The 17,009-nt window shown below is 31.7% G+C and overlaps 1 protein-coding gene across 1 annotated transcript; it reads right to left on the bottom strand.

Annotated features, from left to right (window-relative positions):
- Positions 1-6,089: 6,089 nt before the first annotated feature.
- On the bottom strand, positions 6,090-16,814 carry LOC129221188 (uncharacterized). The gene is made up of 3 exons (XM_054855641.1): positions 16,626-16,814; positions 6,909-7,678; positions 6,090-6,574 (listed from the first exon to the last, which is right to left on the bottom strand). The coding sequence occupies exons 2-3, from the start codon at positions 7,666-7,668 to the stop codon at positions 6,135-6,137; spliced, it is 1,200 nt and encodes a 399-aa protein (XP_054711616.1). The 5' UTR covers positions 7,669-7,678; positions 16,626-16,814; the 3' UTR covers positions 6,090-6,134.
- Positions 16,815-17,009: the final 195 nt, after the last annotated feature.

The raw sequence follows: 17,009 nt of genomic DNA, 5'->3' as shown, positions 1-17,009 counted from the left end.
TTATTTTAACATACAGCTAGTCCTTGTTAAGTTTGACTTCAAAATGGGTTTTAGTTGAACTGTAATGGCAGAAAATGTATTCTAATCTTCAATTGCTTTGTGAAAACAGTCGGAACTTTGCATTAAAATATGAGTTAGTACTAAATGAGACACTGTAAATAAAAGTTCAAATAAAAAGGATTACAAGCAATAATAAAATTAAAAATTTTAAAAAACCCCGACCAGGTCGCAAATGTAGAATCAAGAGGGAAAATTGAAAATAATTTTAAAAGCCTTATACTATTAAAAATCAATGTCAAGTATTTTATTTTTTAATAATTAGAAACTGGAAACAGATGAAAATTTTAAATCATTGCAATTAATTTCCTTGTCGGCCAACAATGAATCCGGTTATCAATCCCGTGACTCAAGGCTTAGCCGTTATTAAAATCTGCTTTAAAAAAACGTCATAATTCGAATTTTATGAACCATGGAAAGTCCAAATGCATTCTATCAGACGCGGAAAAAAAATCTCTTTATTTTGGTATTAAATTTAAAAATTTTAACTATGTTTTTGCTGCAAAAATCGCAAAAAACCATTTAGAGGTTTTTAATAAATATCTTCATTAATTAATGTCATCCAAAGATGCAACCTAGCAAAGAACACTCTCGATCAACTCTCCTGTCGAACATTTTTTTTCTTCAAAATCAGTCTATCTGTTTAGGCGATAGAGTGCCACAGACAGATACACAGACGCGTCAAACTTAAAACCCCCTTCCTTTGTGTGTTGGGGATTAAAAATAGTTTAAAGCTAAACAAAGTTGTTTGCCAAGTTTTCAACTCTTAGTTACATTGCCTCTTTCTACTGATTTTAATAACTCGCACATCAAATATTTATTTTATATGCACTACTTTTGGTGTAGTAGACGTGTAGATCGGAAAAGTAGACAACTTGCCCAGATGTCTACTTTTGGTGATTCAAATGATTAGCTTATCATTTGAATTTCATATTGTTTTATGTCATCCATTAGAAATGCACTTAAATATGATTCTAGATTCATTTTATAGATTTTAAACATATGATACTATGATTATATCAAAGATTTCTACCATTTAGCATTATAACAAAAAAGAAAAAATAAATAAATGGTAGTGATATTTTAATTCAACTATACCGTTATCATAACTACATTGATTCTGAACTAGCAAAGGAAAAAACGACAGCCCTTCTTAATAAGGAAACTTTATTTGCATTTTGTATTTATGTCAGTTAGAAAAATTATAAAATTTTTACTTTTCAATTGTACTGTAGGGAAACTGAAATTTTTATTTTAAGACAAAATTGTCAAAAAAAGAAAGATAATTTTTTATTTTGAATCAATGTATTTTTTTTTCTTTTTAATTTGGGTGATTTGTTTAAATTTACTTTCGAAGAAAAAATTTAGCATTGAGGTTATCTAAGTAACACATTGGAACATTTATATTGTATTGATTTGATGAACATTTGAATACATTACAGTCATCCCTAGTTTATTGCGGTTAATTCGATCCAGACTTTACCACGATAACTGAATTTCCCTGAAGTAGGATTCTGTACCTATTTTTCTAATTAGAGCACATAAAACTTACTTACAGCAATTTAAAGTAGGTTTTTATTATAGTTAGAACCTCCTAGACATGAAATAGCACCCTTAGCTACCATTACATTTGTATTACTTAATATATTGCACAAAATATGAGAAAATTAGGTATGTTAGACATAATAGATATCATTGGTAATTATTGAGAAATAAACTACACACACACGCAATTCCTGCACACTACTACTAGCAAAGTTCGATGATGAATCAATTGCTCGTTAGTGACCGAAGGTGCCTCCCTTCTTCCTCTACATTTACGTATACAACTTAAAAAGCTAGTACATTGTTGAACACCATTTACATATGCATATCCTCTAGTAATAATACAGTGATTTATACGTTCTAGTAAGTGCTTCACGGTTAAAATGAGATTGTGATTCCCTACTTTCTTCGGCGATTTTCTACCTCCACTCCCTCAACTAATACAACTACCCCTCAGACCTTACTTAAAAGCTTACATTACTTAAAAGACATTTATTCTTTTGTAGAAAAAGGTTTACATGAGCGCATAAAGGCTAATTACTATATTTGAAAAAAAAAAAAACTTAGAAAAAACCGCGATGTAGTGAAGCCGCGAAAGTCGAAGCGCGAAGTAGCGAGGGACGACTGTCGCCTGCAAACAATTTTTGAATGACTTTTTTTAAATATGAAGTTTAAATTATATTCAATACCCTTAAATCTGCATATTTAATTCAGGGTTCATACTCAATTTCAGAAATAAAATAAAGGAGTTTTGGAGGAGTAAAATGAGATTTTGAAGGAGTACTAATGTGCTGTCATTAAATGATGTTGCATTTTTTTAAACATATTTGACCCCCTTTCCCTTTTGTCACACTTCACCTTACTCCTCCTCTTGTCACAATTCATATTTTTTATAATCATATTGATATAATAACTGTATGGTGTCACTTATTGCCACCCTCTCTCTTCTCCTTGTCACAATTTCATGAACCCGTCTCCCCTTCAAAACATTGACCTTTTTACAATATCATAACTGCAATTTACTAAACAATTGTTTTTTCTAAACACAATCACTTAATGTAGTACATCTTCTGATGTATTTCTGAATAGTTAAATAATGATTAGAGAACCTGACTTATGTTGCTCAGAGTATGGTGGAGAAAAAACAATATAATCATAAAACTTGAAAAAATAGCCAAGCACCATTTAAGCATGTTTTATTTCACTTATGAAATGTCTTTGTCATACATATAACAATATTTTCACCTTAAACTTTTATGGCTTCTATGATCAATTTGTAAATCACATCTTTATGAAAAAAATAAATACACGAAATTACTACTTTAAATTCGCCCTTATACCTTCGCTCTTGAGACGAAGTTAAGTTATCGATCGAAGTATTTTATGTTACTTTCATAGAGGAAGATAATGTAGTCTTAAACTAAAAAAGGAGTTTTGAAGGAGTCAAAACCAAAATAAAGGAGTCTGAAGAACCCTTCAGAAAAATTTCTTAAATGACGGAATATTGGAGGAGTTTTGAAGGAGCGTACGAACCCTGTAATTGAAAACATATTAAAGTTATAGTTGCATCTCTAAAATAGATCCATTTTTGCCAAGACGTTTTTTACCGATTTTTGGCACCTTTTCCAAAATCCCTTTTTGTGAGAGGAGTATTTTATGTAAGATGTTTAAAAACAACAATTGCATGCTTGACTTACAGAAATGAGAAAATCAAGGTCTTTTCAGATGGTTTTAAACATTATCAATTTTTTTTTTTTTGTTCTAAATATAGGTATTTTTAGAATTTCTAAAAATATATATTGATGACAAAATATTACAGATTTAGAGAAACTAGAAACATACCCATTATTCAATGGTGACTAAAATATTACCCAACCCAAACATGAAATATAGGGTTGGTTGGGGTAAGTGATCACCCCCCCCCCTCCAAACTGAAATATTGATAAAGTTTTCAAACTTGTTTTGCACAGATCATGTTAAATTTCATATCAGTGATTGGTTTTGCACATATTGGAATTCATGGAATTTTTTTCTAGGTCATAGTACTTAGTCAAAAAAAAAAAAAAACCAATTCTGAAATCTCCCCCCCCCCCCCCCGATCATTTTTGAAAAAAGTGTTTCCATGTTAGTTTTTATTAATTTTTTATGATAATTTTTTGCGTATAGTTTAACTTGAAGTTCATACAGCAACAAGAATTTTTGAATAAAATATTATTAATAAGTGTTTAAGAGGAGGGGTCTCACTTACGCCATACATTTTTGCTATACGGGGTAAGTGGGTCCCCTTATAATAATGGGGATTTTAAAATCGAAAGCAACTCTGATTAAATATTTGCATTGGTGAAATACAAGACAAGTATGATAACTTAGTAGAAATTGATAGTTCAGCTACAAAAACTGCTGACACTGGTGATTATGTATTTGTGAAACTACATGAAAGAAAACCATTAAGATTTAAGTAGGTCTAATGTTGGAAGCTGATGATACAAATTTAAAAAATACTGTTGAATTTGCAAGAACGAATAGAAATTGTGACTTTTTATTGGCATAGTGCAGATGATGTTAAAATAATTACTGAGGATGAAACAATAATGGCCCTTCCTTAGCCAACTTTACATAGATGCAGTCACTTAGTGTTTCCAATTTCTTTTTCAACTTACAGTTTTGGCAAATTTACTCAAAATGATCTCAATCAACTATATTACATTCATTATACATACCTTTATAAGTAAAAGTAAAATATATCCCTACAGGTTTTCATTAAATTTCACAAATGAAATTGTTCTGTTTTTCGTTTTAAAATTTTCCGTGATGCAGATTTAAAAGACAGTAAATATCTCATAAATGGATGCATTTACCAAAAAAAAAATCACACTAAAAATTAACATATTTTATCATGTAAGACCACCCCCTTACCCCTTTTCTAGATATGCTTCATTTAACTTTAAATAAAAGAGGGATGACCTACTTATCCCTTATTATGGGGTAAGTGGGACACCCATCCAATTTTTTAAAATGTATAATCATTAAGACTATTTAAAGCATTATTTTAGAAAATAATGATGAACTTTTGCTTATTATTGATGCCTAAGATAAAATAAGACAATAAGTTTAAATTTTTTCGTTTCAAAACTTTTGCATAAGGTTTCAAAAACGAACTACAGTCGACGCTCGATATAACGACCATCTCTGTCCCATAGAAAAAGGTCTTTATAATGAGTGGTCGTTATAAGAGGTAGAAGTTAAAAAACATATATACATGCATCATGCATGTTACGTTGCTCCAATAAAATTGGCACTTTTTCAAACATTCCATTTAAATGCCCAAAGTATTTTTTATCATAGAGATTTTTTAAAAAATAATGGGTAAAAAATATTATGACAGATTTTAAAGTAGAAAATATGTGAAAAAAACTGATTACATACTTAAAAATCATTTATTTTCTGAAGATAAAATCAGAAACACTTTGCCTTTTTAGCATACGTGATTTTTGCAAAACACAATTTTCCATTTCAGTTATAGATGATATATAGTTTTTTTTTTTTGCCTTTGAAAGAACATTCAAAAGTCCCTTGAACATTCGAAACGTTTTTCACACTATAAACTTTGGTCTCAATTTCTTCTTCATCTGATCATGATACATCAATTTATTTTTGTGCACAGTATCGAGAAATAGTTCACCTTCTGACAGATGCTCGACACATTTTAAATCGAATCAATGTTAGCATAATTGTTTAAGTTTAAAGCTTCATCTAGTTTCATTTTCTTAAAAACATTTTTCAGCATTTCATCTTCTTCATCAAAATTTCCATCTTGGATTGCCTGACTTCAGCAAGTTGCTTTTGCGCTTCAGGAGTAGATTCCATTTCCTTTTGCTTTTCAAAATCAGTATGATGAAAGCAATTCTTGATGATCTTTTCTGAGGCTCCATTCCATGCTGCTTCAGAGAGATGCAAAACTGTAAAGATCTTAAAAATCACGTTATCAAACACCAAACATAAAATGTGTCAATCCCTTTTCCTTCTTAATCCGGAAATTTCACTTTATTTTCCCTTTCTTTTTTCTGTGCTGTTTTGAGTAGTAATATCAAAGAATATAGATAAATTGGTAATATCCCTCCTCTCAAAATTGGATTGAACACTGAAGACTACATACAGCTGTCCGTAAACAATAACCAATTACAAATTTGCTTTATTGGAAAAAACACCGGAAATAGTGTCCGCTGAATTCGGTCGTTGTATTGGATTAGAAGATACAGAACGGTCGTTATACCAAAAGCAAATTAGCATTAAGTTCATAGGAACAAAGTTCGGGCTTTTACCACTGGTCGTTATAATGGAATGGTCTTTATAATGTGTGGTCGTTATAATGAGCGTCAACTGTATTCTCAAAAGGGGTCCCACTTACCCCAACCAACCCTACCTTAATTCATAAAATCACCTCAGGAAAAAAATTCTCACATACAAGTAAAAGGAAAATACATTTATTACATACAACATCCAAAACTCCATTAAAATATAAATGTTAAAACCTATAAAACAACATACTGATCAAGTAGAGAAGCACTTTCTGCTTCTAAATGATCTAATACATGTTCTTCAAAATCTTTCTGAAGAATGTTGGCAGCAAATGGTGCCTCACAGATAGGACAAACGCGATCTTCAAGAAAACCAGTTACGGTATCTGAAAGACGAGGAATGTTCGATCCTGAACTCTTTGATTCGGGAATGTTTGTTTTGTTCTCTCTCGAACGAGTTTCTTCTGTCTGCAGGAAAATTTGCATTGCTTTTGTCATTTTGTCAACTTCATGCAATCCTTCAAGCTGCTTTGTAAAGTAGTCTCGAAAACTGTCATCGGAGGGTCTTGAAAAATTTGTAGGAGGTTTGCATTTTGGACTCAAAGGCTTATTTCTAGAAGCTTCAACACTTTTGCTATCTGATCTGACATTGAAATCTTCTCGCACAATGTTACCTAAAAAAATACAGATAAAAAAATTAATTTTATGAGGAAAATATATTACTTTCAAATAATTCACCAGCACAAAACTCGATTAAAGTTGGATGAAATATTGATTCTATAATGTCAATACAGTTAACTCCCAATGGGTTCGTTTCCAATATTTTAAAAGTATTTTTTTCTGAAGGAACATGCTTAAAAACATAGGATCTAACCATTTTTTAAAGTATTTGTTTAATATTTTAAAAAAATTATTTAAATCGGTGATCTTTCATTGTTTACATTTCTTGCCGGTGACATCACAAATGAACAAACCCAACTGAATAAAATTTCAAAAAATGGAACTTACTTGAAGTACAAGAATTAAAGAGACGTTTCAGCCTATTCTGCTGATCAAGGAGACAGTGTTTCAAAGTTGAAGCATCAGAAAGCAAGTTTGAAACGGTTTCCTCCAGCTCTTCATCAGAAGCAATATCAGTTCTTCCCTCGACTTCTGCAGCACTGTCCTTGTCTTGTGCAGAACAATGACTCCCCAACTCCTGAAGCTCCTTCATTTCCTGTTTCATCTTCTCCATTATTTTGTGAGACACTTGCTTCCAATCTTCTAACGGTACTTCCTGAGATTTTTTGCAACTGGAATAAAGTGTGCTAGGAACATTGTGACTTGCAGCTGGAGTATCTGTCCACGGAAAGGAATGATATTTTTCAAAATTCTGAGAAAGTTTCTGTATCAAATGCGCATTGCAGTCTCCGGCAATGAGGCTTTTTGTACGGAGTTGGATTTTTTCCTGCTCTGACAAAAGCAACTGAGTTTCTAATTCTTTTGCTTTTTGTGACAGTCGTAAAACATTCTGATCTAACTCTCGCACTTTCTGCCGGGCTGCATCACGCTCTTTTTGGAGTTTGAGGCTCTCCGTTTTCCACCTGATGACTTCCGATGATAGTTGGGCTTTGCATGCGACCAAACGCCCAATGTCTGTCTCTGCTTTGCTTCGAGCAATGGCTGCAGTTCCGGGATTCAAATCTCGAGGCAAACGGCAGCCAAAGTTACTTGCAGGATTTTGATTTTCAGGATCTTTTAAATGACTGCTATTTTCAAGAACTTCCATTGTAGAATTTCTAAGGGAAAAAAAGTGCACGAATTTCAGACCAAGCAGCACATTAAATAATGAGAAAATTAATATATTCATTATTGCATTATTATGTATTGAAAAGGCAGATATTTTAATTATAAAAATACATTCTTAGTTATACATAATGGTGAATATTAATTTAATTTTTTCTTAACTAAAATAATCTGTAAATATAGATAGAAAATTATTTAAACCAATAGCGTTTGATTTACTTTCTCAAAATAAATAAATAAATAAATAAATAAAATTCTAATACAAAAAGAAAAGAAAAACAATGATTGGTAAAAAACAGGGTTCGCTAATATGATGTATATCATGATATTTTCGATATTTTTTTTTGCAATTTCAGTATTTTCAACATAAAAATATTATTAAGCACAGTAATATTCAGTAAGTTACTGCCCTATAGCCAGGGCTATGGCAGAAATACATGAAATACATCACCATCTCAGTCAATTCCAGCCGAAGACTGCAGTTTCGTGCTTAATAGCGCTCATTGTTACATTGTATAAAATTGTTACATTACTAATAATTTTATGAACATAAAATGAAAAGGAATATTGTATTACTTTGTTACATTAATGATGAATTAACACATGATAAAAATATAGTACATAACTTTTTGGTTATTTTTAATAATAAATGAACAATATTACTATGATTGATATAATTTTTATATTGAAAATACCATAGTTAAAAAAATAAATATTAAAAATATCATGATATTTTCAAAATAAATGTTGGATATGTATTGAGATATAAGAGACTGATATACACCCGAATCTGTTTTTGTGCGGCATATAAAAATTATAATATAAAGAAAATGCCGAGTAAATCAAAACTGCATAAACTGAGACCTAATATTAGTAGGTATTAGTATAGGGGTTAGGTTCTGTAGATAAAAAAAAAAAAACTTCATTTACTGATGACTAATTGTATAATAAGTTTAATGGGTACTTATATCGATTTGTATGCACAACATGCATAAAGAAAACGTAAATTAATTTCGTGTCCTGTTTATAAAAAGCAGTTGGCTATTATAGTCTTTGGCAGTTATATTAAAAATTTTTCCCTGTAGTTCTTTGCAGAACATTAACGCACCCATGATCATTTGCGTCATTTCCATGATAGAATCTTCCTTCACTAACAAATCAGAAAGATCAATTCTACTGTGTAGAAATGGCTCAAATTTTTCAATACGAACGTTTTTGGTTGTGTGTCACCAATATCAGTAGCCTCGTTGGTTTTTTCATCCTTTGTCACTTTTAAGAGTTCTTCTTCGAGTGAGTTCTGAACTTTGTGAGTTCAACAACTTTACTTCTGGAAAGAGCTCTGGAACCAATCGCATTAAATGTCTCCAATGCCCCAAGCTTGATTATTAGCAGGTCAAAATTTAGTTTATTACGTGTAATTATTAGGAGTTTGGATTTTGAAAGAGGGGAAAATTTTATCTGTTTGCAGAGCCACATCTATGTAAAACTAAAACTTATCTGCGTAAAATAAAATAAAGGTGTCAAATCTTAAACCCGCGTAAGATGAGGGTCTACTGTATCTTCAAGGGATGACAGAGGCATCCCGATGGGAAATCACTGTGACCTCCCAAAAATTTCCTTATTCAGGAAATTTTTCGGGAGACGGCAAAATTATCATCACTTGATTTATTTTGATTTTGTTTAAATAATAAAATACATTTTGGGTTATTTTCTGCGTGAGACTTTTTTTATGTGGTCCCTATCCACCGCATTAAAATAAATTTTTTTTAATCTGTGTTGTGAAAACAACTTTTTATAGATACTCGTGAAGTTTCGAACAATTTTTTTAATGCGATTTTTTTATGCGGTCCCTATCCACCGCATAAAAACAGGTTTGGGTGTAAATCAGCGAATCCTGATAACATCTCTATCAGGGTTGGCAGGTTTCTGCCAAGGCGGTAAAAACCACTGGTAGAAACCAGTTAAAACCGGCATGGCAAAATGGCTTTCTGCCACATTTATGGCAGAAACTGGCAGAAACTCAAAAAATGACATAAATGCAATTCCTGACATACAATAGAAAATGTATAAGAAAAATAATTAAATATTAACCCAAATACAATTTATTTACAACACTATCACCATTCAAAATCAAATTTTACATTGTTTTCACACTGCAGCAGCCTGTAACAAAATCAGGGTTGGCTTTTTGCCGGCAGAAACTGGTTTTTGCCCTGCCGGTGGCAGAAACTGGTTATAACCGGTAAAAACCGGCAGAAACTGGCAAAAACTAGAAAATGTTTTTAATAGCTCTAGTAATTACTTAATGACAGGCAATTAAGTAAAATAAAATATATAACTCATTTCGTCATTGCAAAAACTTAATATAATAGTTATTTAATAATTAGTGTAAAAATATGTTAAATAACAAGACTGACATTTCTAAAGCAAAGTAAAATTTATCGTAGTTGAAATTGCTATGTGTTAAAACTTTTAGCCTTGTAATGTTGTAAGTAACAAATTTTTCAGTTGGTTTATAATTATTTTGTTTGCATTTAATATAAAGTGTGATATATCAAATATTTAAATAAATACAGATTTTTTTTTATTTCATTAAATTCTAAAATTCAGAAACTTGTCATTTTACACTTAATATAACTGAATGAAGCTATTCTCAAAGAACAAAGAGCTCCCCCCCCCCCATTTCGATTTCTATGGAAAGCTAATAATCCAATTATATAAGTACTAACACAGTCTTCAACTTTGCTGTATGTAAAAAACAATATAATTGGTTAGATTCACTGACTCATAAATGTAAAGAATAAAATGTAAAGATGTTTTACTTTCAATGTTTTTGGACTATCGATGTTTTGGTTTCGATGTTTTTTCGATGCTGATGTTTTTGCATTTTAATTGAAAATTATCATAAAATTTTGCTCCAATCTTCTCGCTGGGTAATTAAGTTTACTTATGGAGTTGCCAAAAAAAAAAAAAATCATTTTTTGCACCCGTTTTATAAGAACAATTTTTCTGCGTAGAGGATGATTTTTGGGAAGATCATTACAAGATAGTAAAAGATTAACTAGAGAGTAAAAAAGAGATCAAAGCTATTGGAAGAACCTGACACTGGTAGTCTGGTACCAGAACTTGCAGTCTATTTCAAGGCTCCAGTTCTTAAACTAAAGGAAAATCCTATACGCATTTGATAGTGATGGAAACTTCTGTTCCATCGAAAGAGATGTTTCTCGGACTGGTGGGATAGTTTGCGAAAAGAGAAATGCCCTTCTGGGGGGACAAAGTAAGGAAACTTCTTTTTCTCCAAACTGTCAACACCAATATTCGGGCTTACTTATCAATTTCCTCCAACAAGTCGTCCGTCTATTACCTTAAATTTGTGTTTAATTATTAACTAACAGTACAACACATATTCCTTACTCTTAAAAATTATTGTTAGAGTTAATTTTGTAGTTTTAAAATAATTAGCACAACTTTTTCTCATCATTCAACTGACGGTAAGTGCATGATGCATTTTTTCTTAGATTCTTTTTTGATGTAAATTTACTTTTAGTTTAATTCAGTTAGAAAATATTTCCTTATTACTATAACTAGATTGCATTAACCGGTGCTTGTCTTATTATCAATTTTTGCCCAACTATAATACCAAGCTGTTGCGAAATTATTCTTATTAAATTATATTCATGATTTGAGGTTCAGTATTTTCAATATATTCGTGGGATACGTATTCTTTTGTATTGCTTAAATTAGTGTAGTATATTCAAAAATGTATGTTATATTTTGATAAAAAGATCGATGTTTTAATTTCTAACATCGATGTTTTGATGGGATTGAAAGAATCTTCTCAAATTTCTCCTTTGTGCACAACAAATTAAGAAATTGTTTAGGTTTAGAAACAGCGTCAAAACTTGTATTTTGTTCAGGGTTGGCAAGTTTCTGCCAAGGCGGTTAAAACCACTGGTAGAAACCGGTTAAAACCGGCATGGCAAAAACCACTTTCTGCCACATTTGTGGCAGAAACTGGCAAAAACTCATAAAATGACAATTATTGACATATAATAGAAAATGCATGAGAAAAATAATTAATTGTTAACCTAAGCACAATTTAAAATTACAATATTATCACAATTCAAAATTAAATGTTACATTGTTTGGACCCTGCAGTTGCCTCTAAGAAAAGGTGGTTTCAAAAATCTAAATAGTTTCTCAATTTATATGCAAAAACGAGAAACTTTAGAGTATTTTTGAAACAGAAGAGCTAGCAGGCAATGAATGCATCAAGGAACAAGCAATATTCGTGAAACTTTCATCTATGGTATATTTTTTTAAACTGGTCCATCATGTAGTAACTTGGGTAGCGGTAAAAATTTGACTGGAAAGATAAGTTTTTAGAAATGAGGCCAATATGTTTTGCAAAGCTGTGACATTAGGTACAAAACTTAGGTTAATATTGGCAAGTAAAATTTGGCACTTTCTTCTTGAAGCACATAATAATTTCAAACACAAGCAATTGAGATGAAGCATCAGGGGTCTGGCCAGAGGATATTTGGGTCCGTTAACGGACCCTTCACAAAAATCCGATCAACCAAAACGGACCTTTCACAAAATGCCGATCAAACAAAAAGGAACTTTTCACAAAATCCGGATCAAACAAAACGGACCCTTCACAAAATTTCGATAAACAAGAACTGATGTTTCACAAATTGTTTATTGAAAGAGCAAATCTGAAAGCAAAATAAGGCATATTAAACCGATAATTTTTTAAATCTTTTTGAAGTCAAATTAGAGGGATCAGCTATACAAAATCTGCTAATTTTGCAAATAAAAAAAATTGGCACTCTTGCAAGCGATAAATTGCTACTGCCAAATAAATATAATGCTTGTTATTTGTTTCTTGGAAAGAAATTAACAGCTGAAAATAAGTTTGGTTTTAAATAATTTTGTTTGTTTTATCACAGCTAATTAGCAGCGGTGTTGTAAACTTTTCTGAAAAGGTGTTGGTAAGCACTTTTCACCAGATCCAGCTACAACGCGATCCGACTTACGCGAAATGGCTATAACGCGAGTTTTTCACGAGTGACTTACGCGAAATGGCTATAACGCGAGTTTTTCACGAGTAATGAATTTTTTAATGCGGACACAAATTACTCGCCTGCAACATGAAATTTTTCGGAAAAGAGCGGCGGAGCATTAGAATGGGCTTCGTTGACACTAAATATTGGTTTCGTGAATGGACTTTCATCCCTTTAGCATCATTGAAAGCGGAAGTTCACCCACTGTATTAGTCTAAACAACGCTTTGTTTTGGTTTATACTAATAACCATGCTGATTCTTAACTTTTTTTTTTCATTTTACATGTGAACGTTGATAAAATACGTTGAACGTTGATAACAGTCTGATCGCGCTGCATAAACCTTCTTCATTTTTTAAATTACAAACATATTTACTATATCGATATTGTTAAGTGCTATAATAATGCTGTAGTGTACATGCTGTAAGTACCGTACTACTTTATTTTAAGTTTCTCTCCCCCTTTAATCATTGATTTTGTGCTAAATTACAGAATTTTATGCCAAATAATAACGCTTTTTCTAAAATACAGAAAAAGTCGGTTCATTGTAAAAGATACTGCAATATATAGTTAATAAATGATTTAAAACAATATGAGGGGTGTTTACAAACGTCTGAAACTATTGGGTATGCTTATAAAAATTTATTAAACATACCTTGTTCCACAACGCGAAATTCCGACTTACGCGAGGTGTCTTGGAACGCATCCCTCGCGTAAGTCGGGACTCGACTGTAATATATATCAGTGAAATGAACTTAGAACTGCAAAGGGATAGTAAGGGTGGGGAAAAAATATGATCGCTTCAGATAGGGTTACCAACTTCAAAATTAATCACCATTTAGCATCTGGCGTTAATCTTTTATAATGACTTGATTAGAAAATATTCTCATCATTTTACCAGCTAGTCAATATTTGTGTTTTTATGGTGCTGTACGATGTTTAACGGTTATTTTGGGAGAAAATTATATGGGTTTGATTTTTCAATGCTAACAAGGATGATTAACTTTAAATAAACTGTTTTACTTGGCGTTTTTTTCTTTAGATGTCTACATTTTGAAAAATACAATCTTTTAACATCCGATATAAGAATCATATTTTGTTCTTTTTTCAAGCTAACTTCGCTTTATTAGGATGCAAATAAATGAAAAAATTAAAATGCTGAATCGATGGTTTAATTTTATTTTTGCTTCAACTGTGTCCACAGATATTAATGATATGTTTATTATAAGGATTCTAAAATGCTATTTAAAAATAATTTAGTCAAAAATATTTCTTTTACAAGCCGTTTTTATACCTTTGATGCCTTCACTTTGAGAATTGCGATCTCTTTGCGACCGCTATGGGAATCCGATTTTTTGAATTTTTGATGTTTAATACACATTGTTAAGAAGTAAACAAATAAAATCTCTTTTTATTTTTGTTAAAATCACGGAATTCATAAGTTTTAAAGGAAATTCTGTGCTTTTTAAGAGTGTCATCGGTCAAAAAGTTAAATGCTGAACCCTTGTCTGAATTTTATTTATTTATTTATTTATTTATTTTGTTACAATTATTTTAAATGCTGCACAGAAATATTTCTAGTATAATTTAACATAATGTAGGGAGATAAATATTGCTACTTGAGGGAGCGATGCCTCCCCCCCCCTCCTGCCAAATACTAGAAAAACACACCAGAATGATATTCTCAACATAAAAGAGGAAAACAATCTACTTTAAGTTTAAAATGGTGCAGTTTGTACCCGCTCTAAATTCTAAAATTTCGATTTAACAATTTTTTTTTTTTTGCGAAATTATTTGATTTTTTAAAAATTAATTCACTTTTCACAAATTTTATTTTTCACAAAAAACGGACCCTGCGAAAAATCCTGGACAGACCCCTGAGCATATAAGCAAGCAAATTACAATCAGTAATTCCTGTTTAATTCTGTATGTCACTCCTCTTTCTTAAGCATCCATGTGATTTTCGTCCTTTGTTAGATTAATCCAAATATTACAAGCATCAGCAATTGAAAAGTTCCCTTTTTGAACTAAATCAAGGGCACTTAGCATAGTATTTTATTTTTTACAATGATGAAATGAAGTTTCATTTTTTAGTTTACTTAAACGAATATCATTCAGTAATTGCTTGAGTTACTAAAGACACTTTTTAGTTTTTGCCAGTTTCGGCCGGTTTTTTACCGGTTATTACCAGTTTCTGCCACTGGCACGGCAAAAATTAGTTTCTGCTGGCAGAAAGCCAACCCTGTTTAGCAATCACTTAAGTAATTAAAGATGCTTTTAAGTTTTTGCCAGTTTCTGCCGGTTTTTACCGGTTATAAACCAGTTTCTGCTACTGGCACGGCAAAAAAGTTTCTGCCGGCAGAAAGCCAACCCTGATTTCCGCGTGTAAACCAGATGTTTGCCTTTCCATACAATTCGTGGTTAGACAGTACTGTCATTTATTGCACTTTGAACACTGCATGTGCCATCTGCCTTGCTATGGCTGCTCAGTGAAATAAACAGAAACATGTCGTGCAAAATTTTTAACGTTTTTTACCAGTCATATTTAAAAACTAAAAACATTTTGCATACATCTTCTAGGACATGTTCATGAATAATTGGCAGGTTACAGAAAACAATGTTTAATATATCGCTCATGCGCAAAAAAAGTAACACAACTCAAAACACATATTTTGCGGTTCATTTAAAAATATATAACAGTTTGAGATGCTGCTAGAACAGGAAAAGCATCATAATGGTTTGCAAAATGATTTAATGCTCTGAAACCGAATTTTTTCCTCGTTTTGCACTGTAGTAAAAGGTTTTATTTATTTACTTTTCTTTTTTAGTCGTCTCATCTGTAAAATGTTATGCATTTTGGTTGTGTCACCTTCCTTGCGTGATATGATATTCTGATGAAACTTTTTTTCATTATAAATAAAAATTTGAAACATAGTTGCAGTTTTTATAAGTGGCTACTAACTTTAAAAAGTGGCCACTAATAAAACTGAGCCTACTGGCCTGTGCTACTAACCAAATTTCCAAGTTTTAAGCTTTACTACCAATGTTAAACTGCAATTTAACACTCTTCTGTCTCAAAGCGTTGCGAACATACATTAGGTAAAGCAATCAAAAGCTTTTGTTTACAATTACATATTTAAGTTTTATTTATGGGGATGCACAAACAGCAAGGAAGCAGCAGACAAATGGCAAGCTCAATTTTACTTGAACCAGTTGGATGAATAACAATTAGTACGAGTACAGAAGCAAACAAATGGCGAGATTCCACCGTATATGTTTGCATGTACACTTGTGTCAGAATTTGCTGGCAGTGTGTGTGTGTGGGGGGGGGGGGATATTTCAGTCCCTAAATGTATGTCAACTGCCGTAATAGAAATACCAATATGTATTAAACCTTAGGGTTCTGAACTGCGCCCCAACACATTTATTTTATAAATAAACTATTAACCTTCAACTTATTACTTTTTAAGCGAAAAAAAAATGGGTTTTTGAAATTCGGAAACAAGTGTCTGCAATTCCTTATTTCTTGCAAATTTGTGCTTGATCAACTTGTGCATATTTTCTGACAAATTACTTTAATAATTTTCTATTTCGCAGTCTACACATTGTATTGGAAATTGATAGTCCTTTCTTTATATTATACATCCTTCTTGAAAGAAAGCCTCAATTCTGTTCCATTTTGATAAGTTAAGTGTAAGTACAAAGTAATATTTTCTAATCCTTTGATGGAAGCAATTATGTAGATTTGATACCTCTCAAAATTTTCTTTATTGCTGCCCACATTTGTCTAAGAAATACATAAACATAATTATGTAACTAAAACTAGTTTATCGAGCACTACATGAAAAGTTTTGCATGAATCAATCGACAATTACCTGAAGATTGTATTGTACGCATATGCAGATATCAAACGTCAACGCATAGGTCCAGCACATTAATTAACAAAGGAAAATTTGAAATATGGTCAATAATGGATTATGATGGAACAAAATTAAGTGAATAATTCTATAGAGGATAATCAAGAAATTTCTAACAAATCAAAACTATTTACATCATTGATTGACACCTTTTCATATTCAGTTACGGTCACAGTGAGCTATTCAAATGAATCAGTACTGTGCTTTCTTAGGTTGCGTTCGATGAGCACGACCGAGAGCGACCGGTTAGTTAATCACGTGACAACGAATGATCACGTGCTCAGATCGACCAATCAACTGCTTAGAATGGGAACCAGTGAGGTAACCGGTTGATCATAGAAC

The sequence above is a fragment of the Uloborus diversus genome, chromosome 4 (assembly GCF_026930045.1).
Source record: "Uloborus diversus isolate 005 chromosome 4, Udiv.v.3.1, whole genome shotgun sequence".
In the NCBI taxonomy this organism is placed as follows: Eukaryota; Metazoa; Arthropoda; class Arachnida; order Araneae; family Uloboridae; genus Uloborus; species Uloborus diversus.
The sequence above is the reverse complement of the archived record's forward strand: the minus strand, read 5'-3'. Positions and strand labels throughout refer to the sequence as shown.